The following is a 23,852-nucleotide window of genomic DNA, read 5'->3' on the forward strand; positions in this document are numbered from 1 at the left end:
CAGCCAGGCTGATTGTTTAAGAGTGTTTTGTTATGAGTGTTCTCCTTTGTTATGGGTTTATTATCCCTTCCCACCAAAGAAAGGCCAGGATGTGTCTGTCTGATGAAACTAGATAACTTAATTTGCAAATCTTTACTAGGTGAAATGTTGCCCTGTGATTCCCTACTGATTCCACATCATGAACAATAGGGAATGCAAATCCATGCAGACAAGGCGTCTCCAATGACCATTGGACTGCCATGTCTTGGAAATGGCTTCATGGAGCAGAAGAATATCATACAATCAAGTGCGATTTATGTCCAATATTGAGATATGTTTTTATTTTTTAAATAATTTTAGTAAACATTTTTAGAATTTCTTTCCAGTCCCAAAATTAGTATTGGTGCTGTATAGTAAACTTTTGTTAGTAACATTTGTATTTCAAAGTGCTGCTTTTTTATAACTGTATTATACAGACAAGTACATACTATGATACATTTTTACTATAAAATATTGTAAAAGTTTTAATTTCTTATATGACTTTTTAATTCTTCAATATATTTGTCATATCTTAACTCTTAAACATTGTCAAAGTGCCAAGGACTCTTTTCCCGAGTTTACATTATCTAAAATAAAACATTATCACTAGAGATGAGCGAGCACTAAAATGCTCGGGTACTCGTTATTTGAGACGAACTTTTCCCGATGCTCGAGTGCTCGTCTCGAATAACGAGCCCCATTGAAGTCAATGGGAGACTCGAGCATTTTTCAAGGGGACCAAGGCTCTGCACAGGGAAGCTTGGCCAAACACCTGGGAACCTCAGAAAAGGATGGAAACACCACGGAAATGGACAGGAAACAGCAGGGGCAGCATGCATGGATGCCTCTGAGGCTGCTTAATCGCACCATTATGCCAAAATTATGGGCAACAGCATGGCCATGACAGAGTGACAGAATGAAGCTAGATAGCATCTAAAACATCCAATAATTGACCCTGACACTATAGGGGACGGCATGCAAAGGCAGCGGCAGCAGGCTAGAGAGTGTCATGGCGACATACCCTAAATGGACTCAGGCTTCAAACCAATGGGTGGCAGAGAGGAACCAAAGGAGGTGAGCAAAAGCGCTCAAGTAATATCGGTACATGATAAAAGTTTGCCAGTATATTTTGTGGATTACACAGCAGGGTGGCGACAAAGTTAACATGGAAGCCATGAAAACAACCCAAAATTCTGCCTGACACAGCTCGTTTGATAAGGGGACCATGTATGGAGTCAGTGAACTAGTAGTAGATTAAAGGTGCTGCAGTTAAAACTATGTTAGTTGGATCTTGGCATGCAGCTGGCGCTCCGCTGCCAGGCGAGCTTTCGCCAATCCAAGCCCCTGTCTCTAGGCTACTCCCTAAACAGCACTTCTAAGAACCTTTTGTATAAGATCAAGTGTAGTAGCGTTCTTATAAGTTTGGGATATGGCGGGTGAGGGGAATGTAAACAGATGCGCAAGAAGCGCTGAAATAATATCGGTAAATGATAAAAGTTTGCCAGTATATTTTGGGGATTACACAGCAGGGTGGCGACAAAGTTAACAAGTTTGATGTGGAAGCCATGAAAACAACCCAAAATTCTGCCTGACACAGCTCGTTTGATAAGGGGACCATGTATGGAGGCAGTGAACTAGTAGTAGATTAAAGGTGCTGCAGTTAAAACTATGTTAGTTGGATCTTGGCATGGAGCTGGCGCTCCGCTGCCAGGCGAGCTTTCGCCAATCCAAGCCCCTGTCTCTAGGCTACTCCCCAAACAGCACTTCTAAGAACCTTTTGTATAAGATCAAGTGTAGTAGCGTTCTTATAAGTTTGGGATATGGCGGGTGAGGGGAATGTAAACAGATGCGCAAGAAGCACTGAAATAATATCGGTAAATGATAAAAGTTTGCCAGTATATTTTGGGGATTACACAGCAGGGTGGCGACAAAGTTAACAAGTTTGATGTGGAATGCCCTGTAATAGCTCTTGGGCGGTGTGCCTTTTATCGCCTAGGCTCAGCAGTTTGAGCACCGCCTGCTGTCGCTTAGCGACGGCACTGCTGCTGTGCCTAGCGCTACCGACTGATGGCGCCATGGCCACGGATGGTAATTCGGAGGAGGAGGAGGTGGAGGAGGGGTGGGAGGAGGAGGAGGTATAGTAGGCCTTTGAGACCTGGACCGAGGTAGGCCCCGCAATCCTCGGCGTCGGCAGTATATGACCAGCCCCAGGGTCAGACTCGGTCCCAGCCTGCACCAAGTTAAGTGTAGTAGCGTTCTTATAAGTTTGGGATATGGCGGATGAGGGGAATGTAAGCAGATGCGCAAGAAGCGCTGAAATAATATCCCTAAATGGTAAAAGTTTGCCAGTATATTTTGTGGATAACACAGCAGGGTGGCGACAAAGTTAACAACCTTGATGTGGAATCCATGAAAACAACCCAAATTTGTGCCTGACACACCTCGTTTGATAAGGGGACGATGTATGGAGGCAGCTATATGGACGACTTTTGGAGGTAGCAATGGAGACAACGTGTGGAGGCTGCTATGGAGACAATTTAATTTGGATAGTGCCTGTATGTGGCAGTCCAAAAAAGTTTTCAAACCAGAGGAGCAGGTAGGTGGCCCTCCAGAAAAATGGAATAGATTGAGTGCCTGTATGTGGCAGTCCAAAAAAGTTTTCAAACCAGAGGAGCAGGTAGGTGGCCCTCCAGAAAAATGGAATAGATTGAGTGCCTGTATGTGGCAGTCCAAAAAAGTTTTCAAACCAGAGGAGAAGGTAGGTGGCCCTCCAGAAAAATTGAATAGATTGAGTGCCTGTATGTGGCAGTCCAAAAAAGTTTTCAAACCAGAGGAGCAGGTAGGTGGCCCTCCAGAAAAATGGAATAGATTGAGTGCCTGTATGTGGCAGTCCAAAAAAGTTTTCAAACCAGAGGAGCAGGTAGGTGGCCCTCCAGAAAAATTGAATAGATTGAGTGCCTGTATGTGGCACTCCCAAAAATTGTTTAAAACAGAGGACCGGGTAGGTGGCCCTCCAGAAAAATTAAATGCATAAAGTACTATAGCTAGAGCCAGTGGGCCCTGTCAAAAAATAGCCAGTTTCCTCTGCTTTAGTGTACAAAGAGGAGGAGAAGGAGGAAAATGAGGAGGAGGAGGAGTGCATAAATTATTCAGGTTGAGCTTCCTTCACCTGGTGGAGATTGGAAATTATGAGAAATCCAGGCTTTATTCATCTTAATAAGCGTCAGCCTGTCAGCGCTGTCAGTCGACAGGCGTGTACGCTTATCGGTGATGATGCCACCAGCTGCACTGAAAACCCGCTCGGACAACACGCTAGCGGCAGGGCAGGCAAGAACCTCCAAGGCGTACAGCGCCAGTTCGTGCCACATGTCCAGCTTTGAAACCCAGTAGTTGTAGGGAGCTCTGTGATCATTTAGGACGATGGTATGGTCAGCTACGTACTCCCTCACCATCTTTCTGTAAAGATCAGCCCTACTCTGCCGAGACTGGGGACAGGTGACAGTGTCTTGCTGGGGTGACATAAAACTGGCAAAAGCCTTGTAAAGCGTACCCTTGCCAGTGCTGGACAAGCTGCCTGCTCGCCTACTCTCCCTCGCTACTTGTCCCGCAGAACTACGCACTCTGCCGCTAGCGCTGTCAGAAGGGAAATACTGTTTCAGCTTGTGCACCAGGGCCTGCTAGTATTCATGCATTCTCACACTCCTTTCCTCTCCAGGGATGACAGTGGAAAGATTTTGCTTGTACCGTGGGTCCAGGAGAGTGAATACCTAGTAATCAGTGCTGGAATAAATTCTTTGAACGCGAGGGTCACGGGATAGGCAGCCTAGCATGAAATCTGCCATATGCGCCAGAGTCCCAACGCGCAAGAATTCACTCCCCTCACTGGCCTGACTGTCCATTTCCTCCTCCTCCAACTCCTCCAACTCCTCTTCTTCTGCCCATACACGCTGAACAGTGAAGGTCTGAGCAATGCTCCCCTCTTGTGTCTCGCCAACATTCTCCTCCTCTTCCCCCTCATCCTCCTCCACCTCCTCCGATATGCGCTGAGAAACAGACCTGAGGGTGCTTTGGCTATCAACAAGGGAATCTTCTTCCCCCGTCTCTTGTGACGAGAGCAAAGCTTCCGACTTCATGCTGATCAGAGAGTTTTTCAACAGGCCAAGCAGCGGGATGGTGAGGCTGATGATGGCGGCATCGCCACTGACCATCTGTGTTGACTCCTCAAAGTTACTCAGCACCTGACAGATATCAGACATCCACGTCCACTCCTCATTGTAGACTTGAGGAAGCTGACTGACCTGACTACCAGTTCTGGTGGAAGTTGACATCTGGCAGTCTACAATCGCTCTGCGCTGCTGGTAAACTCTGGATAACATGGTTAATGTTGAATTCCACCTCGTGGGCACGTCGCACAACAGTCGGTGAGCGGGCAGTTGGAGGCGGCGCTGCGCTGCCCTGAGAGTGGCAGCATCTGTGCTGGACTTCCTGAAATGCGCACAGATGCGGCGCACCTTCGTGAGCAAATCTGACAGATTGGGGTATGTCTTGAGGAAACGCTGAACTATCAGATTTAACACATGGGCCAGGCATGGCACATGTGTCAGTCTGCCGAGTTGCAGAGCCGCCACCAGGTTTCGGCCGTTGTCACACACAACCATGCCTGGCTTCAGGTTCAGCGGTGCCAGCCACAGATCAGTCTGCGCCGTGATGCCCTGTAATAGTTCTTGGGCGGTGTGCCTTTTATCGCCTAGGCTCAGCAGTTTGAGCACCGCCTGCTGTCGCTTAGCGACGGCACTGCTGCTGTGCCTAGAGCTAGCGACTGATGGCGCCATGCCCACGGATGGTAGTTCGGAGGAGGAGGTGGAGGAGGGGTGGGAGGAGGGGGAGGCATAGTAGGCCTTTGAGACCTGGACCGAGGTAGGCCCCGCAATCCTCGGCGTCGGCAGTATATGACCAGCCGCAGGGTCAGACTCGGTCCCAGCCTCCACCAAGTTAACCCAATGTGCCGTCAGCGATATATAGTGGCCCTGCCCGGCAACACTCGTCCACGTGTCCGTGGTCAGGTGGACCTTGTCAGAAACGGCGTTGGTCAGGGCACGGAGGATGTTCTCTGACACGTGCTGGTGCAGGGCTGGGACGGCACATCGGGAAAAGTAGTGGCGGCTGGGGACCGAATACCGAGGGGCGGCCGCCGCCATGAGGTTTCGAAAGGCCTCGGTCTCTACCAGCCTATAGGGCAGCATCTCCAGGCTAAGCAACTTGGAGATGTGGACGTTGAGGGCTTGGGCGTGTGGGTGGGTTGCGCTATACCTCCTTTTGCGCTCCAGCGTCTGGGGTATGGAGAGCTGAACGCTGCTGGATGCTGTGGAGGATCGTGGAGGCGAAGATGGGGTTTTCGCACGGGAGGTGTTTGGGCCGGGGTCCTGGGCAGGGGGCTGACTAGCAGCTGACACAGGGGAAGGAGCAGTGGTGTGCCCGGCCGGAGGTGAACGGGCTTGGTGCCATTGAGTGGGGTGTTTAGCATTCAGATGCCTGCGCATACTGGTGGTAGTTAAGCTAGTAGTGGTGGAACCCCTGCTGATCCTGGTTTGGCAAAGGTTGCACACCACAGTCCGTCGGTCATCCGGTATTTCTTTAAAGAACCTCCAGACTTCTGAAAATCTAGCCCTCGCCACGGGAGCTTGACTACGGGCAACATTTGGCGCTGATGCACCAGCTCTGGCCCTGCCTCTCCGTCTGGCCCCACCACTGCCTCTTCCATCCTGTTCTGCTATAGGACTCGCCTCCGTCTCAGAAGCACTGTGTTCACCCGGCCTATCAACCCAGCTTGGGTCTGTCACCTCATCATCCTCCGATCCCTCAGTCTACTCCCCCCTCGGACTTCCTGCCCTGACAACAACTTCCCCACTGTCTGACAACCGTGTCTCCTGATCGTCGGACACCTCTTTACACACTTCCACTACGTCAAGAAGGTCATCATCACCCACAGACTGTGACTGGTGGAAAACCTGGGCATCGGAAAATTGCTCAGCAGCAACCGGACAAGTGGTTTGTGACTGTGGGAAGGGTCCAGAAAACAGTTCCTCAGAGTATGCCGGTTCAAATGCCAAATTTTCCTGGGAGGGGGCAGACTGGGGGGGAGGAGGCTGAGGTGCAGGAGCTGGAGGAGTGGCGATTTCGGTGACATGGGTGGACTGCGTGGAAGACTGACTGGTGGACAAATTGCTCGAAGCATTGTCAGCAATCCACGACATCACCTGTTCGCACTGTTCTGGCCTCAACAGTGCTCTACCACGAGTCCCAGTAACTTCAGACATGAACCTAGGGAGTGTAGCTCTGCGGCGTTCCCCTGCTCCCTCATAAGCAGGTGGTGTCTCACCCCGGCCAGGACCACGGCCTCTGACCCCTGCAGTAGTTGGACGCCCACGTCCCCGCCCTCGTCCTCTACCCCTAGCCCTCGGGTTAAACATTTTTAAAATGAGAGTTATAGCTTTAATTTTATTTTAACTTTTTTTTGTGTTTTTTTTTTTTTTTGTGTTTTTGAGTTTTTACAACCAAACTATGCTATCCTATTGCTATGGCTATTTTCTAGCCAAGTATGAAAGCACACTACTATGCCAGATGAGATGACGCTGAGTTATTAAACAAAATAAACGTAAAATAAAAAAGGACAAATGGCAGACTGTGCCTAATTGAAATCCAACCCCTACTAAATTTTCCCACTTCGGTCTTTGCAATGGATATGTGCGTCACTAAGCGCAAAACACAGCGGTCGCAAGTCTCACTACAAATTGCTCACAATTGGCTAGTAGATGCACTGCAGCAAGTACAGCCACCAGCAGATCAACCAGAAATCAAATATATAACGCTACTGTAGGCGTAAGTAAGCCGTTTGGATTCTCCTATGGCTATTTTCTAGCCAAGTATGAAAGCACACTACTATGCCAGATGAGATGACGCTGAGTTATTAAACAAAATAAACGTAAAATAAAAAAGGACAAATGGCAGACTGTGCCTAATTGAAATCCAACCCCTACTAAATTTTCCCACTTCTGTCTTTGCAATGGATATGTGCGTCACTAAGCGCAAAACACAGCGGTCGCAAGTCTCACTACAAATTGCTCACAATTGGCTAGTAGATGCACTGCAGCAAGTACAGCCACCAGCAGATCAACCAGAAATCAAATATATAACGCTACTGTAGGCGTAAGTAAGCCGTTTGGATTCTCCTATGGCTATTTTCTAGCCAAGTATGAAAGCACACTACTATGCCAGATGAGATGACACTGAGTTATTAAACAAAATAAACGTAAAATAAAAAAGGACAAATGGCAGACTGTGCCTAATTGAAATCCAACCCCTACTAAATTTTCCCACTTCGGTCTTTGCAATGGATATGTGCGTCACTAAGCGCAAAACACAGCGGTCGCAAGTCTCACTACAAATTGCTCACAATTGGCTAGTAGATGCACTGCAGCAAGTACAGCCACCAGCAGATCAACCAGAAATCAAATATATAACGCTACTGTAGGCGTAAGTAAGCCGTTTGGATTCTCCTATGGCTATTTTCTAGCCAAGTATGAAAGCACACTACTATGCCAGATGAGATGACGCTGAGTTATTAAACAAAATAAACGTAAAATAAAAAAGGACAAATGGCAGACTGTGCCTAATTGAAATCCAACCCCTACTAAATTTTCCCACTTCGGTCTTTGCAATGGATATGTGCGTCACTAAGCGCAAAACACAGCGGTCGCAAGTCTCACTACAAATTGCTCACAATTGGCTAGTAGATGCACTGCAGCAAGTACAGCCACCAGCAGATCAACCAGAAATCAAATATATAACGCTACTGTAGGCGTAAGTAAGCCGTTTGGATTCTCCTATGGCTATTTTCTAGCCAAGTATGAAAGCACACTACTATGCCAGATGAGATGACGCTGAGTTATTAAACAAAATAAACGTAAAATAAAAAAGGACAAATGGCAGACTGTGCCTAATTGAAATCCAACCCCTACTAAATTTTCCCACTTCGGTCTTTGCAATGGATATGTGCGTCACTAAGCGCAAAACACAGCGGTCGCAAGTCTCACTACAAATTGCTCACAATTGGCTAGTAGATGCACTGCAGCAAGTACAGCCACCAGCAGATCAACCAGAAATCAAATATATATAACGCTACTGTAGGCGTAAGTAAGCCGTTTGGATTCTCCTATGGCTATTTTCTAGCCAAGTATGAAAGCACACTACTATGCCAGATGAGATGACGCTGAGTTATTAAACAAAATAAACGTAAAATAAAAAAGGAAAAATGGCAGACTGTGCCTAATTGAAATCCAACCCCTAGTAAATTTTTCCACTTTGTAGTTTGAGGTGGATATGTGTGCCACTAAGAGCTAAACACAACGGTAGCAAGTCCCCCTGCTAATTCCTCACAAAATGGTACTAGATGCAAATAAAAAAAAAAAAAAGTAGAACGTTATTGTAGCCCTAAGAAGGGCTGTTGGGTTCTTGGAGAATCACTCCTGCCTAACACTATTCTAATAGAACAGCCTAACGCTTTCCCTGACCAGCAGCAGCTCTCTCCCTAGCGGCATCCAGACACAGAATGATCCGAGCAGCGCGGGCAGCGGCTAGTCTATCCCAGGGTCACCTGATCTGGCCAGCCAACCACTGCTATCGACGTGTAAGGGTACCACGTCATGCTGGGTGGAGTGCAGAGTCTCCTGGCTTGTGATTGGCTCTGTTTCTGGCCGCCAAAAAGCAAAACGGCGGGAGCTGCCATTTTCTCGAGCGGGCGAAGTATTCGTCCGAGCAACGAGCAGTTTCGAGTACGCTAATGCTCGAACGAGCATCAAGCTCGGACGAGCATGTTCGCTCATCTCTAATCACAACCCAACCCTGTAGAGTAATCTGACCAGATATATTTATCCAAAACTCTCAGGACATCCGATGAGTCCTGTAGATAACCAGGTACTCTGATTACAAGTGGTTGTAATCAGCCATTCACATAATATTTCATTAACTGAGCCAATGCCCGAAATAACGGGTCTCATGGGGTTAGGGAAGACCCATTTATGTGTTTTGGGTAAACTGTGTATGATGGAAATAATGGGCTCACACAATGGGCTTTAAACAATCCGGTTGGGTTGTGTGGCAGTTCTCTGTGCACCTTGATGTACTACATCTGAAAGCATGGACTTCATTTGAGAGCAATACATGTTTATATCCAAAAGAACCACCGTACCCCCTTTATCCAACATCTTTATAATTACATTAGAGCAATCTCTAAGTTCAGACAGAGATGTGAAGTGCCTTTTGGACAGATTTCTTTTATGGCAGGAAAACTCCTCATTATGTGGAGGAGATAAATCTTGTTTAATTCTGTTTTGAAACGTATCCATAGAGAGTGTACGTGATTATAACCCATCATAAATATGGCGCAGCAAGACAGAGAATAAGATCTGCCAAAAAACTGAAGAAAAGCCAATAATAAATTCCCCCGTGTTCCCACTCAGGCAGAACATCAGCTGCTGCTTTATCCGAGCTCCTCCACATTTTTCTCTCTTATTCTGATTGCGTTATATAATTGTACAAGTTCTCTAATCCAATCTGAAGTTTATTGGTTATTGCATCTCCTACAACTCAACATCAAACTCAATTACAAATGCAGATGTTCAATAAGAACAAGACTTCTCCCCTTGTGGCTTCTCTCAGATGTAAAAAAAAGGAAAATGTTTGCCACATTCTTAACATTCAAATGTTTTTTATTCCTGTGTGAGAGACGTGTTTAGAGAAGGGATTTCATTGCAAAACATTTGTCACATTGTTTACACAAACCACTTCTCCCCTGTGTGAATTCTCTCATGTTTAACAAGATCTGATTTCCTAATAAAACATTTTCCACATTCTGAACATGAAACCGGCTTCTCCCCTGTGTGAATTCTCTTGTGTTTAACAAGATCTGATTTCCTAATAAAACATTTTCCACATTCTGAACATGAAAACGGTTTCTCCCCTGTGTGAATTCTCTCGTGCTGAACAAGATCTGATTTTTGAATAAAACTTTTCCCACATTCTGAACATGAAAACGGTTTCTCCCCTGTGTGAATTCTCTTATGTTTAACAAGATGAGATTTATGAGAAAAACATTTGTCACATTCTGAACATGAAAACGGCTTCTCCCCTGTGTGAATTCTCTTATGCTGAACAAGATTTGATTTTTGAATAAAACATTTCCCACATTCTGAACATACAAACGGTTTCTCCCCAGTGTGAATTCTCTCGTGCTGAACAAGATCTGATTTTTGAATAAAACTTTTTCCACATTCTGAACATGAAAACGGTTTCTCCCCTGTGTGAATTCTCTCATGTTTAACAAGATGTGATTTATGAGTAAAACATTTTCCACATCCTGAACATGAAAAAGGCTTCTCCCCTGTGTGAATTCTCTCATGTTCAACAAGACTTAATTTTTGAGTAAAACATTTCCCACATTCTGAACATGAAAAATACTTCTCCCCTGTGTGAACTCTCTCATGTTTAACAAGATAGGATTTCTGACGAAAACATTTGCCACATTCTGAACATGAAAATGGTTTCTCTCCTATGTGACTTCTCTTATGTTCAACAAGACTTGACTTTTGAGTAAAACATTTTCCACATTCTGAACATGAAAATGGCTTCTCTCCTGTGTGAATTCTCTCATGTTTCACAAGATCTGATTTTTGAATAAAACATTTCCCACATTCTGGACATGAAAATGGCTTCTCCCCTGTGTGAATTCTCTCATGTTCAAGAAGATTTGATTTTTGAGAAAAACATTTGTCACATTCTGAACAAGAGAACGTCTTCTCCCCTGTGTGAATTTTCTTATGCATAATAAGATGTGATTTCTGACGAAAACATTTGCCACATTCTGAACATGAAAATGGCTTCTCTCCTGTGTGAATTTTCTGATGTGTGAGGAGATTCCATTTATGAGTAAAACATTTGTCACATTTAGAACATGAAAATGTCTTCCTGGTTGCAGTTCTTAGATGCTCGGCTGCTCTGTGGTGGCTCCTTTTTGGACTTTTAGTCTGTGATGTATCACAATAGATGCCCAATGTAATAGGATCAGATGATAGATTGTTGCGGTGAAGGTCTGAGGGTAAATCCTTTCTGCTGTTGTTTTCTATACATGTATCTTGTGTGATCCCACATTCATCAGCTTTAATATCGGAATATAGCAGATGTTCCTCTGAGCCACAAGTAACGTCATCTGCCGGGAATAACAAGTTGATCAATAACAAAGTTAATAAAATCTGTAATGATATAAATATTCATAAAATTTTTGCATAAATTGCCAACTTGTTTTATTTTTAACCATTTCTGATGTCACACTGTGAACACAAAAACAGCTTCTCTCCTGTGTGAATTCTCAGTAAAACGTAGATTAAAACAGAGTAAAACATCTGTCGCATTAGGGGTCATTTATCTTAGGATTTTATTTTTATTCTCTCCTATATTTGCAACTTTTTTGGAAGCATTTGCATATTTGCACCAAAATAAGCAAATCCACTCGCTTAGCAAAGTCCACAGCAACAGATTTTTTTTAGTCTAGCATCTGATATAGCTTTAGAATCCAGATGTGGACATATACAAGGTCTCAAATATGGTGCAAATCGCTGTAAGAAGTTGCAACTTTGAGGCAAATAAACTGCAGTCCTGAGTAGGCGTAGGAAGAAGCTTAGAAGAGGTTGCAGAAGAATTTGCAACTTTTTTACAACTTTAAAAAAAAAGTCACAAAAACTCAGCTGCCTGATATATCACCCTCTAAGATACATCAAACAAATCCGAAAACAGAAAAAGACACAGACTAAAGATGAATGACCCCTATTTTGTTCATTTGTTCATATTCATATAGGTTCCTCTATACCCCTATACATTCATATCAGTGCATCACTTTAGATTTACATAACTGCACAGCTATACCTATATATGACTGTACCCCTACATTTCTGCACCTCTATACTTTTATATTTCAGAATTTTTATTTTTATGCAGTTGAGATGCATTTTTTTCATGTTTTTATAAACAGTTTTCCAACATGCTTTTTGGCGCACAATTAGAGCTGCAGAAAACTGGTCTAAGGAGTTCTATTGGCTAAAGATTTAGGAAGACAGGAGCACAGTCTTCACAAATCTGGCGCACCCTGCCGGCGCTCACTTTATTCTCGCTGAGTGCACCAGTTTTTTCTGGTGCACTCACTTTAAAGGGTGAGCAACACATTTATGTCAGACTTCTGACATAAATGAGGCCGCCAGTGCAGATATTCACCATAAGGTCCCTTTCTGGAAATAGTATTGTGTCACAATCCTGTCACAAACACTTCAAACACAAGTGTAATTGGTATGAACTCCCTAGACCAGCTTTTAGCTGCTATAATTTTGCGCCAAAAATTGTACCCAAAAACACGTCACAAATATAGAAGAGACGGAAATATCTCAGATTCACAAGTGGTGCCACAATTTTGCGCCCCAAAAAAGAACAAGTCATGAGTGTCAGATAAACACCAATATTGTGGCGCCCAAACTGCATAAATTAGGTGCAAGAGGCACAGCAACGAAAGAAAAAAAACGCCACCATTTTTCAGTTTGAAAGGCTACATAAATGCCTCCTATTTGGAAGTGGATATAGGCAGAAATAATGCGACAGAGGAAAAATCAGTTCTAGAAAGCAATGAAGGCTGTCAGTACTTACCATTCTGGGGGTCCCTGGCACCAGCTTCATGTCCTTCTTCCCAGGCTCCATCCTCTGCACAAACGTGGACCTGCTCTTTCTCCATTCACAATCTCTCACTTAGGCTCCTCCAGTAAGATCTTCCACCAAGATGTTCTCCCATGTGAGTTGTGCTTGGGTCTCTTATACCCCTTGGTCTTCCCCCTCTTGTCTCAACAACCTCCCCCATGTAAATGAAGGGTGTTGGTCCCACTTCCTTATCAGCCAGGCTGATTGTTTATGACACTCTGATTGTTCTCCTTTGTTATGGGTTTATCATCCCTTCCCACCAAAGAAAGGCCAGGATGTGTCTTTCTGATGAAATTAGATAACTTCATTTGTAAATCTTTACTAGGCCAAATGTCCCCCTGTGATTCCCTACGGATTCCACATCCTGAACAATAGTGAATGCAAATCCATGCAGACAAGGCGTCTCCAATGACCATGTGACTGCCCTGTCCTGGAAATGGCTTCATGGAGCATAGAAATATACAATAAAGTGATATTTACATCCACGTTAGAAGATTCTGCTCCTGGAATGTGAATATGACATCCACATCCCATGTATTATAATTTATATTTACCATTCTACTGCGTCTGACCAGAAGATTGTGTACAATTATTAGGATACAAGATGTGTAGGAAATGGAGAAATATTGGGGGATATATATAAATGCATTTATGTCTGGGTTTTTTTGACACACAGTAAGTTTTTCTTCTGCTCCTGATTTTTCTAATTTACAAGGTTTTACACCACAAAAAGTTTGTTTTTCCAAACATCTCGCCTTATCATATAAGGTCCTATTGTACGCATTGCCTCTGTTTCCAGGGTCACCATTTATTTACAGCATAGACCTATATTTTTGGCACATTTTGTAACTCAGGTTTACACAAGGCAAAGCAGGTCTAATAACTTGCACAACTCATTGAGACGCATGTATCAGGTGTGTAACTAAATAACATGTATAACTAAATAACAATAATGAGAATTACAATAAAGAAATAAACACATTGGGGCACATTTATTAACGACCCGATTCACGTTTTTCCGTCACGTTTAGTTTTTTTTCCCGTTTTGCGCCGAATTCCGCCGGGATTTTGGCGCACGTGATCGGATTTCGGCGCCGGGGTGCATGCAACGGAAATCGGGGGGCGTGGCCGTCGGATTCGTAAAAACCGCAGAATTTTTTTTAAAAAATTGGTAGCATGAGCCATACTTACATGCACCAGGAAGAGATCGGTGAACTCCGACGCACCTCGGCGGACCTCGGCGCAGCAGCGACACCTGGTGGACATCGGGCGCAGGACCTTCATGAATCACCGGAAGACCCAAATGCACGTCGGAGTAGCCTCCGCTGGAACGCGAATGGACCAGGTAAGTAAATGTGCCCTATTGTCATTGATTTCTACAACATATTGTGGAGCAAAAGTAACTACACTTTACTGATTAATAGATGTGTTTTGGTCTCTACAATCTTTACTTGCTGAGTGATTTCTCACATTGTTGGAGCATCCGGGGCAGCAGCCCGGCCCAATACATCCAGAACCTCAGGTGGCAGGTAGCTTGTTCTTTTAGAAGTATCTGATTATGTACATGTGGCTATAATATCGCTATAATGCTTATTCTACATCCCGACCATGCACATAGGTGGCAGAGCCCGGACTCCTAGGAGTTGGGCTCATTATACCACAGGGGAGGTTGTCAGTCAGTACTCATCCCTGTGATGCAAGTTCATTCATAGCTCCAAAGCTTTTTACTTGTTTTTAACTACTTTTTTGGCTTTTGTTTTCTTCCCCATTTTTCCATTAATATGCATTTGTTCTATTGATGTCATTTTTAAAAATGAAAATAATGCCATTATTTTTGTTTTGCCATCTTCTTACTCTAATAACTTTTTTTTTTTTAAATCAAATATTTTTATTGAAAGTTTTTGTTTTTTCCCCCCCTTTTACAAACCCAACAGGTATAACCATAAGAGAAATATATATCGCATCAAATATAAATATTAACAGGCATCTTCAGTATTACACATATATAGTACAGCCAGGTAATAACATCAAGAATATTCCATATTTTATACTATATTTTGGTAGTGTTTGCAGTACTATCCAAATTACACAAATAAATATAACAATATATATCTCTCTTTACCCTACCCCAACCCCCCCCCCCCCTCCCCTATGAGCCAGCTCCCCCTCCAGCACCCTTGTTTCCAACTATTCTGCTTACCAATGGAACCTCCGTTGCCTATTTCATCAAAGATAGCTGATACTCCAAACTTGCCCTTAAACGTGACAGGGATGCCGATGGTAAACCTGGTGTGTCCATCCACTTGCCCCATATCTTCTCAAATTTTGGAATGCAATTTCGTTTTGCATATACACTATATTCCAATCGTATGATCGTATTCAGACGATTTATGAATTCCCTCTTGTCTGGTGGCCTAGGCCTTATCCAGTGAGCGGCTATGACCTTCCTGGCTTGGTATAGGGAGCGCTGAATTGCGATGTTATTTGGTTCTGTCAAATTATCAACCCTTAAAACTCCTAATAAACATGCCAGAGGGCTTGCTTCTATATTTATGGAAAAGACTTTACGTACTAACTCCAAAATAGACTTCCAGAAATTTTCCAATTTACTACAGTCCCACATCATATGCAGTATTCCCGCATCCTCTATGCCACATCTTGGACAGTCTGAGGTGGATCTAATCCCTATACGATACAGCAGTTGGGGGGATTTATAGGCTCTATGCAATAGTAAGAGGTGAGACATCCTACGAGCTTCGCTAGGTGAGAGAGTAGGAATTAGTTCCAAAGCCTCTGTCCACTGTTCATCCTCAATAGGACCCACTTCTCCTTCCCATTTTGCCCTACACTTTAAGGGCACATCTTTCATGGAGTCATTGAGCAATATAGTGTAGGAGTAAGAAATGAGGCCCTTAGTGGATTTTGCCTTCAATATCCTATTCAATGCCCCAACAGAGCCTACTTCTATCGGCTCCCCCCTAATCTGTGTTTCGAGAGCATGTCTAAGCTGTAGATACTGATAAAACCATGCATGTGGCAACTGAAAGTCTGTTTGTATTTGTTCAAATGTCCGGAAATTACCTTCAGAGTAAATATGTTGTAGAGTCCGTACCCCTTTCATTTCCCATGGGGTAAAGCCTTCTAGGCGAAAAATTTCTGGAAGAGCCGGGTTACGCCGGATTGGAGTTTCCGAGGTGTATTTGGGAATTCCTAAAATGTCTTTGGCTTTAGACCACACTTTAGACATAAGTGACATTGTTGGCTTATTACTTACTTCCCCCCCTCCAAACCCGCCCTCTAAGGCATGTACTGGTATTGAGTGTTGTGGCCATAAACTAACCAATTTACCGGCTGAGTGCGCTTGCTCTCCTTCTGCCTCTACCCCCCAGCCTTGGAAGTGTTGCATTTGTGCCGCTATAAAATATAGCCAGGGGTTTGGTATAGCCAAACCTCCATCCGCCTTCCCCATTTGTAAAATGTCTAAGCTAATTCTGGCCTGTTTTCCCTTCCACACTAACCTCCTGAATAGCCCACGGATTCTATGAAAGTATTTTTGTGATATCCATATCGGGGAATTATGTAGTATGTAGAGTAGTTGAGGCATTAACACCATTTTGACAATGTTACCCCTTCCGATTGGAGACAATGGGAGTTTACACCAAACCTTAATTTTATCGGCAGATTTGGCTAGTAGTGGTTCTAGATTGCTCTTAATGTATTCCTTCGGGTCTGGGGTTATAACGTCCCCAAGATATTTGAATTTATTTACCATTTGCAGTGGTACTTATATCGGGACATTTATATTATGCTCCTTTGCCAATGGCATCAGGACAGATTTGTCCCAGTTTATTGTAAGCCCCGAATATAGGCCAAATTCCTTGATAATTGACATTAACTGTGGGAGTGAACTATTTGTATCTCCCATATAGATCAACATATCATCAGCATAGAGCGATATACGTTCCTCTCCCCCTTTCCCAGGAAAGCCTGTAATCTCCACAGAGTTCCTAATCAATGCTGCCAGAGGCTCTATAGCCAATGCAAAAAGATATGGGGATAGGGGGCACCCTTGTCTTGTACCCCTCTCCAGTGCAAATTCATTAGAGACACGCCCATTAACTTTTATCCGTGCTATAGGGCCTGAATATAATAACTGGATCCAGTTAATCAGTCTCTGTCCAAATACCATTTTGCTCAGAGTTGCCCATAGAAATTTCCACTCGACGCTGTCAAAAGCTTTGGCAGCGTCGAGTGAAAGGACAGCACTGCCCCTATCCTTTGCTGTGTCAGACTGAATGTTTAAAAACAGTCTCCTAATGTTTAACCCCTTAAGGATGGAGGGTTTTTCGGCTAATTTCTCGCTCTCCAAATTCAAAAATCCATAACTTTTTCATTTTTACGTTTACAGATCTGTGTGAGGGCTTATTTTGTGCGTAACAAATTTTACTTTCCCGTAATGTTATTTATTTTAACATGCCGTGTACTGCGAAGCTGAAAAAAAATTCCAAATGTGGAAAAATTGAAAAAAACCCGTCACGTTCTTGTGGGCTCAGTTTTTACGACTTTCACTCTTCGCTCCAAATAACACGCCTACTTTATTCTTTGGTTCGGTGCGATCGCGGTGATACCAAATTTATATAGGTTTTATTGTGTTTTAATACATTTTCAAAAATTAAACGAATGTGTACAAAAAAGAAAAAAAAAATTTTGCCATCTTCTGACGCTAATAACTTTTTCATACTTTGGCGCACAGAGATGTGTGAGGGGTCATTTTTTGCGAAATGAGGCGACGTTTTCATTGCTACCATTTTGAGGTCTGTGCGACATTTTGATCATTTTTTATTTCATTTTTTATGTTATGTAAAAAGGTGTAAAAGTCGCATTTCGGACATTTGGGCGCCATTTCCCGCCTCTTCATACATCCCTTATACCTCTGCGCCGTAGAGCTACGGCGCAGAGAGTTAAGGGGTTAATGCTGTGGATCTATCTGGCATAAAACCTGTTTGGTCGACGTGAATTAGAGATGTGATTACCCCTGACAATCTATTAGCGATGACCTTGGCCAAAAGTTTTACATCCACCGGCAGTAGTGATATTGGCCTATACGAGTCTGGGTGCCTGTGATCTTTGCCTGGTTTAGGAAGTAAGATTATAATTGCTTCCCGCATAGATGCTGGGAGAAGACCCACTTCATCTGAGTATTGTATAACTTGTAATAGGCGAGGTAGTAATACTTCACTATGCTTTTTGAAAAACTCCCCTGGAAGACCGTCCATACCTGGTGCCTTTTCATTTGGAGGGCCTCCTCCAGTTCTTCCAAGGTCAAAGGGGCATCTAACTGAGTTCTCTGTTCCTGACTGAGCGTTGGCAATTCTATAACATTTAAATATCTTTCTATGTCACTTCCCTCCTTTGTTAATTTGCTAGTATAGAAGTCCCTGTAGAAGTTGTGGAAGACATTCAGGATGTCTTCATCTGAATTGACCAGCTCATCCCTTGCAGTTTACACTTCCTTTATGTGATTAGAACCCTCCTGTGCTTTTATTATGCCCGCCAACAGGTGGCCCACTGCCTCTCCCTGGACAAAATACTTTTGCTGCAGAAATAATCTCTTGCTTTCCGCTACTTGTTCTATGTGTTCTTTTAACAACTGTTGGGCTTCCTTCCAATTTGCTTCCTTAACAGGCGTTGGGGGCATAGTAAAATCCTGCTCTGTCTCCAATACTCTTTGTTCTAACTGTGTAGATAACTCCTTAGATTTAGATTTATGTGAGTTGATGCGTGCTTTGTATATACCCCTTATATACATTTTAAGGGAATTCCATAGGGAGCCTGTTGTAACTTCCGCCTCATTTAGTCGGAGAAATTCCTCAATTTCAATTCTGAACTCATTGCCCTTGTCTACTAATTGCAACCAGAATGGGTTTAGTTTCCAGGAACCTATTGGTTTAATGACCCAGGTGGGAATAGACATGTCTACTAATAACGGTGAATGATCCGATATGCTGCGGGGCAAATATTTTACATCTTGAATAAAAGAATGCATAGATGGGGATATTATTGCCATATCAATTCTTGACAGCGATGTATGGGAGCTGGAATAACATGAATATTGTCTAGCGTCTGGATATCTATACCTCCAGCAATCATACCAGCCTATCTCTTCCAATAGTTTGGCCAATACCGTCAGGTCATCTGGCCCTATCTGCCTATCCACACTAAATCTATCTGCATTGGAGGACAAAACCATATTAAGATCCCCTCCCATTAGTACGGGTAGTTGTGGCAGGGTATTAATAAAGGACAATATTTTCTTTAACACCTCACAATTGAATGGAGGCGGGATATATACAGCCACCAAAATCTGAGGGGTTCTAAAAATAGAGCAATGAAGACATACGAATCTACCGTCCGCATCTATCAAGGACGAATGGCATTCGAATGGTATGGTTCTCGGTATCAATACACTCACCCCTCTCGCATGTGTGGAGAATGTGGAATGATAACTATGGGCCACCCACCTCTTTTGCAATACATGTATGGAATCCTTGATCAGGTGAGTTTCGGTTAAACATATAACTGCTGGGCAGTGTTGTTGTATCGTGGAAAAAACAGCTAGTCTTTTATTGGCATCACCTAACCCTCTAGTATTCCAAAACAGTACATTATATTTGTTAGCCATACCACTAGAGATGAGCGAGCACTAAAATGCTCGGGTACTCGTTATTCGAGACGAACTTTTCCCGATGCTCGAGTGCTCGTTTCGAGTAACGAGCCCCATTGAAGTCAATGGGAGACTCGAGCATTTTTCAAGGGGACCAAGGCTCTGCACAGGGAAGCTTGGCCAAACACCTGGGAACCTCAGAAAAGGATGGAAACACCACGGAAATGGACAGGAAACAGCAGGGGCAGCATGCATGGATGCCTCTGAGGCTGCTTAATCGCACCATTATGCCAAAATTATGGGCAACAGCATGGCCATGACAGAGTGACAGAATGAAGCTAGATAGCATCTAAAACATCCAATAATTGACCCTGACACTATAGGGGACGGCATGCAGAGGCAGCGGCAGCAGCGGAAGGCTAGAGAGTGGCATGGCGACATACCCTAAATGGACTCAGGCTTCAAACCAATGGGTAGCAGAGAGGAACCAAAGAAGGTGAGCAAGAAGCGCTCAAATAATATTGGTACATGATAAAAGTTTGCCAGTATATTTTGTGGATTACACAGCAGGGTGGCGACAAAGTTAACATGGAAGCCATGAAAACAATCCAAAATTCTGCCTGACACAGCTCGTTTGATAAGGGGACGATGTATGGAGGCAGTGAACTAGTAGTAGATTAAAGGTACTGCAGTTAAAACTATGTTAGTTGGTTCTTGGCATGGAGCTGGCGCTCCGCTGCCAGGCGAGCTTTCGCCAATCCAAGCCCCTGTCTCTAGGCTACTCCCCAAACAGCACTTCTAAGAACCTTTCGGATAAGATCAAGTGTAGTAGCGTTCTTATAAGTTTGGGATATGGCGGGTGAGGGGAATGTAAACATCTGCGCAAGAAGCGCTGAAATAATATCCGTAAATGAAAAAAGTTTTCCAGTATATTTTGTGGCTTACACAGCAGGGTGGCGACAAAGTTAACAAGTTTGATGTGGAATGCCCTGCAATAGCTCTTGGGCGGTGTGCCTTTTATCACCTAGGCTCAGCAGTTTGCGCACCGCCTGCTGTCGCTTAGCAACGGCACTGCTGCTGTGCCTAGAGATACCGACTGATGGCGCCATGCCCACGGATGGTAATTCGGAGGAGGAGGAGGTGGAGGAGGGGTGGGAGGATTTGGAGGTATAGTAGGCCTTTGAGACCTGGACCGAGGTAGGCCCCACAATCCTCTGCGTCGGCAGTATATGACCAGCCCCAGGGTCAGACTCGGTCCCAGCCTGCACCAAGTTAAGTGTAGTAGCGTTCTTATAAGTTTGGGATATGGCGGGTGAGGGGAATGTAAACAGATGCGCAAGAAGCGCATGATGCGCATGGAGCTGGCGCTCCGCTGCTAGGCGAGCTTTCGCCAATCCAAGCCCCTGTTTCTAGGCTACTCCCCAAACAGCACTTCTAAGAACCTTTTGTATAAGATCAAGTGTAGTAGCGTTCTTATAAGTTTAGGATATGGCGGGTGAGGGGAATGTAAACAGATGCGCAAGAAGCGCATGATGCGCATGGAGCTGGCGCTCCGCTGGTAGGCGAGCTTTCGCCAATCCAAGCCCCTGTCTCTAGGCTACTCCCCAAACAGCACTTCTAAGAACCTTTTGTATAAGATCAAGTGTAGTAGCGTTCTTATAAGTTTAGGATATGGCGGGTGAGGGGAATGTAAACAGATGCGCAAGAAGCGCATGATGCGCATGGAGCTGGCGCTCCGCTGCTAGGCGAGCTTTCGCCAATCCAAGCCCCTGTCTCTAGGCTACTCCCCAAACAGCACTTCTAAGAACCTTTTGTATAAGATCAAGTGTAGTAGCGTTCTTATAAGTTTAGGATATGGCGGGTGAGGGGAATGTAAACAGATGCGCAAGAAGCGCTGAAATAATATCCGTAAATGGTAAAAGTTTGCCAGTGTATTTTGTGGATAACACAGCAGGGTGGCGACAAAGTTAACAACTTTGATGTGGAATCCATGAAAACAACCCAAATTTCGGCCTGACAAACCTCGTTTGATAAAGGGACGATGTATGGAGGCAGCTATATGGACGACTTTTGGAGGTAGCAATGGAGACAACGTGTGGAGGCTGCTATGGAGACAATTCAATTTGGATAGTGCCTGTATGTGGCAGTCCAAAAAATTTTTCAAACCAGAGGAGCAGGTAGGTGGCCCTCCAGAAAAATGGAATAGATTGAGTGCCTGTATGTGGCAGTCCAAAAAATTTTTCAAACCAGAGGAGCAGGTAGGTGGCCCTCCAGAAAAATGGAATAGATTGAGTGCCTGTATGTGGCAGTCCCAAAAAATTGTTTAAAACAGAGGACCGGAAAGGTGGCCCTCCAGAAAAATTGAATAGATTGAGTGCCTGTATGTGGCACTCCCAAAAATTGTTTAAAACAGAGGACCGTGTCGGTGGCCCTCCAGAAAAATTAAATGCATAAAGTACTATACCTAGAGCCAGTGGGCCCTGTCAAAAAACAGCCAGTTTCCTCTGCTTTACTGTAGAAAGAGGAGGAGAAGGAGGAAAATGAGGAGGAGGAGGAGTGGATAAATTATTCAGGTTGAGCTTCCTTCACCTGCTGGAGATTTGAAATTAGGAGAAATCCATGCTTTATTCATCTTGATAAGCGTCAGCCTGTCAGCGCTGTCAGTCGACAGGCGTGTACGCTTATCGGTGATGATGCCACCAGCTGCACTGAAAACCCGCTCTGACAAGACGCTAGCGGCAGGGCAGGCAAGAACCTCCAGGGCGTAGAGCGCCAGTTCGTGCCACATGTCCAGCTTTGAAACCCAGTAGTTGTAGGGAGCTGTGTGATCATTTAGGACGATGGTATGGTCAGCTACGTACTCCCTCACCATCTTTCTGTAAAGATCAGCCCTACTCTGCCGAGACTGGGGACAGGTGACAGTGTCTTGCTGGGGTGACATAAAGCTGGCAAAAGCCTTGTAAAGCGTACCCTTGCCAGTGCTGGACAAGCTGCCTGCTCGCCTACTCTCCCTCGCTACTTGTCCCGCAGAACTACGCACTCTGCCGCTAGCGCTGTCAGAAGGGAAATACTGTTTCAGCTTGTGCACCAGGGCCTGCTGGTATTCATGCATTCTCACACTCCTTTCCTCTCCAGGGATGAGAGTGGAAAGATTTTGCTTGTACCGTGGGTCCAGGAGAGTGAACACCCAGTAATCGGTGCTGGAATAAATTCTTTGAACGCGAGGGTCAAGGGATAGGCAGCCTAGAATGAAATCTGCCATATGCGCCAGAGTACCAACGCGTAAGAATTCACTCCCCTCACTGGCCTGACTGTCCATTTCCTCCTCCTCCAACTCCTCCAACTCCTCTTCTTCTGCCCATACACGCTCAACAGTGTAGGACTCAACAATGGTCCCCTCTTGTGTCTCGCCAACATTCTCCTCCTCTTCCTCCTCATCCTCCTCCACCTCCACCTCCTCCGATATGCGCTGAGAAACAGACCTAAGGGTGCTTTGGCTATCAACAAGGGAATCTTCTTCCCCAGTCTCTTGTGAGGAGCGCAAAGCTTCCGACTTCATGCTGACCAGAGAGTTTTTCAACAGGCCAAGCAGCGGGATGGTGAGGCTGATGATGGCGGCATCGCCACTGACCATCTGTGTTGACTCCTCAAAGTTACTCAGCACCTGACAGATATCAGACATCCACGTCCACTCCTCATTGTAGACTTGAGGAAGCTGACTGACCTGACTACCAGTTCTGGTGGAAGTTGACATCTGGCAGTCTACAATCGCTCGGCGCTGCTGGTAAACTCTGGATAACATGGTCAGTGTTGAATTCCACCTCGTGGGCACGTCGCACAACAGTCGGTGAGCGGGCAGTTGGAGGCGGCGCTGCGCTGCCCTGAGAGTGGCAGCATCTGTGCTGGACTTCCTGAAATGCGCACAGATGCGGCGCACCTTCGTGAGCAAATCAGACAGATTGGGGTATGTCTTGAGGAAACGCTGAACTATCAGATTTAACACATGGGCCAGGCATGGCACATGTGTCAGTCTGCCGAGTTGCAGAGCCGCCACCAGGTTACGGCCGTTGTCACACACAACCATGCCTGGCTTCAGGTTCAGCGGTGCCAGCCACAGATCAGTCTGCGCCGTGATGCCCTGTAATAGTTCTTGGGCGGTGTGCCTTTTATCGCCTAGGCTCAGCAGTTTGAGCACCGCCTGCTGTCGCTTAGCGACGGCACTGCTGCTGTGCCTAGAGCTACCGACTGATGGCGCCATGCCCACGGATGGTCGTTCGGAGGAGGAGGTGGAGGAGGGGTGGGAGGAGGAGGAGGCATAGTAGGCCTCAAACACCTGGACCGAGGTAGGCCCCGCAATCCTCGGCGTCGGCAGTATATG

The 23,852-nt window shown here is 44.9% G+C and overlaps 1 protein-coding gene across 1 annotated transcript in view; it reads right to left on the minus strand.

Annotated features, from left to right (window-relative positions):
• The window catches only part of LOC140076182 (uncharacterized), a 229,682-nt gene extending 218,712 nt beyond the window's left edge, over nucleotides 1-10,970 (minus strand). The window contains 1 exon segment of the mRNA XM_072122697.1: nucleotides 9,887-10,970. Within this exon segment, the coding sequence (XP_071978798.1) occupies nucleotides 9,887-10,898 (1,012 nt within the window). The 5' untranslated portion in view covers nucleotides 10,899-10,970.
• Between the last annotated feature and the right edge of the window lie 12,882 nt (nucleotides 10,971-23,852).

This window comes from Engystomops pustulosus, chromosome 8 (genome assembly GCF_040894005.1).
Source record: "Engystomops pustulosus chromosome 8, aEngPut4.maternal, whole genome shotgun sequence".
NCBI classification, from domain to species: Eukaryota; Metazoa; Chordata; class Amphibia; order Anura; family Leptodactylidae; genus Engystomops; species Engystomops pustulosus.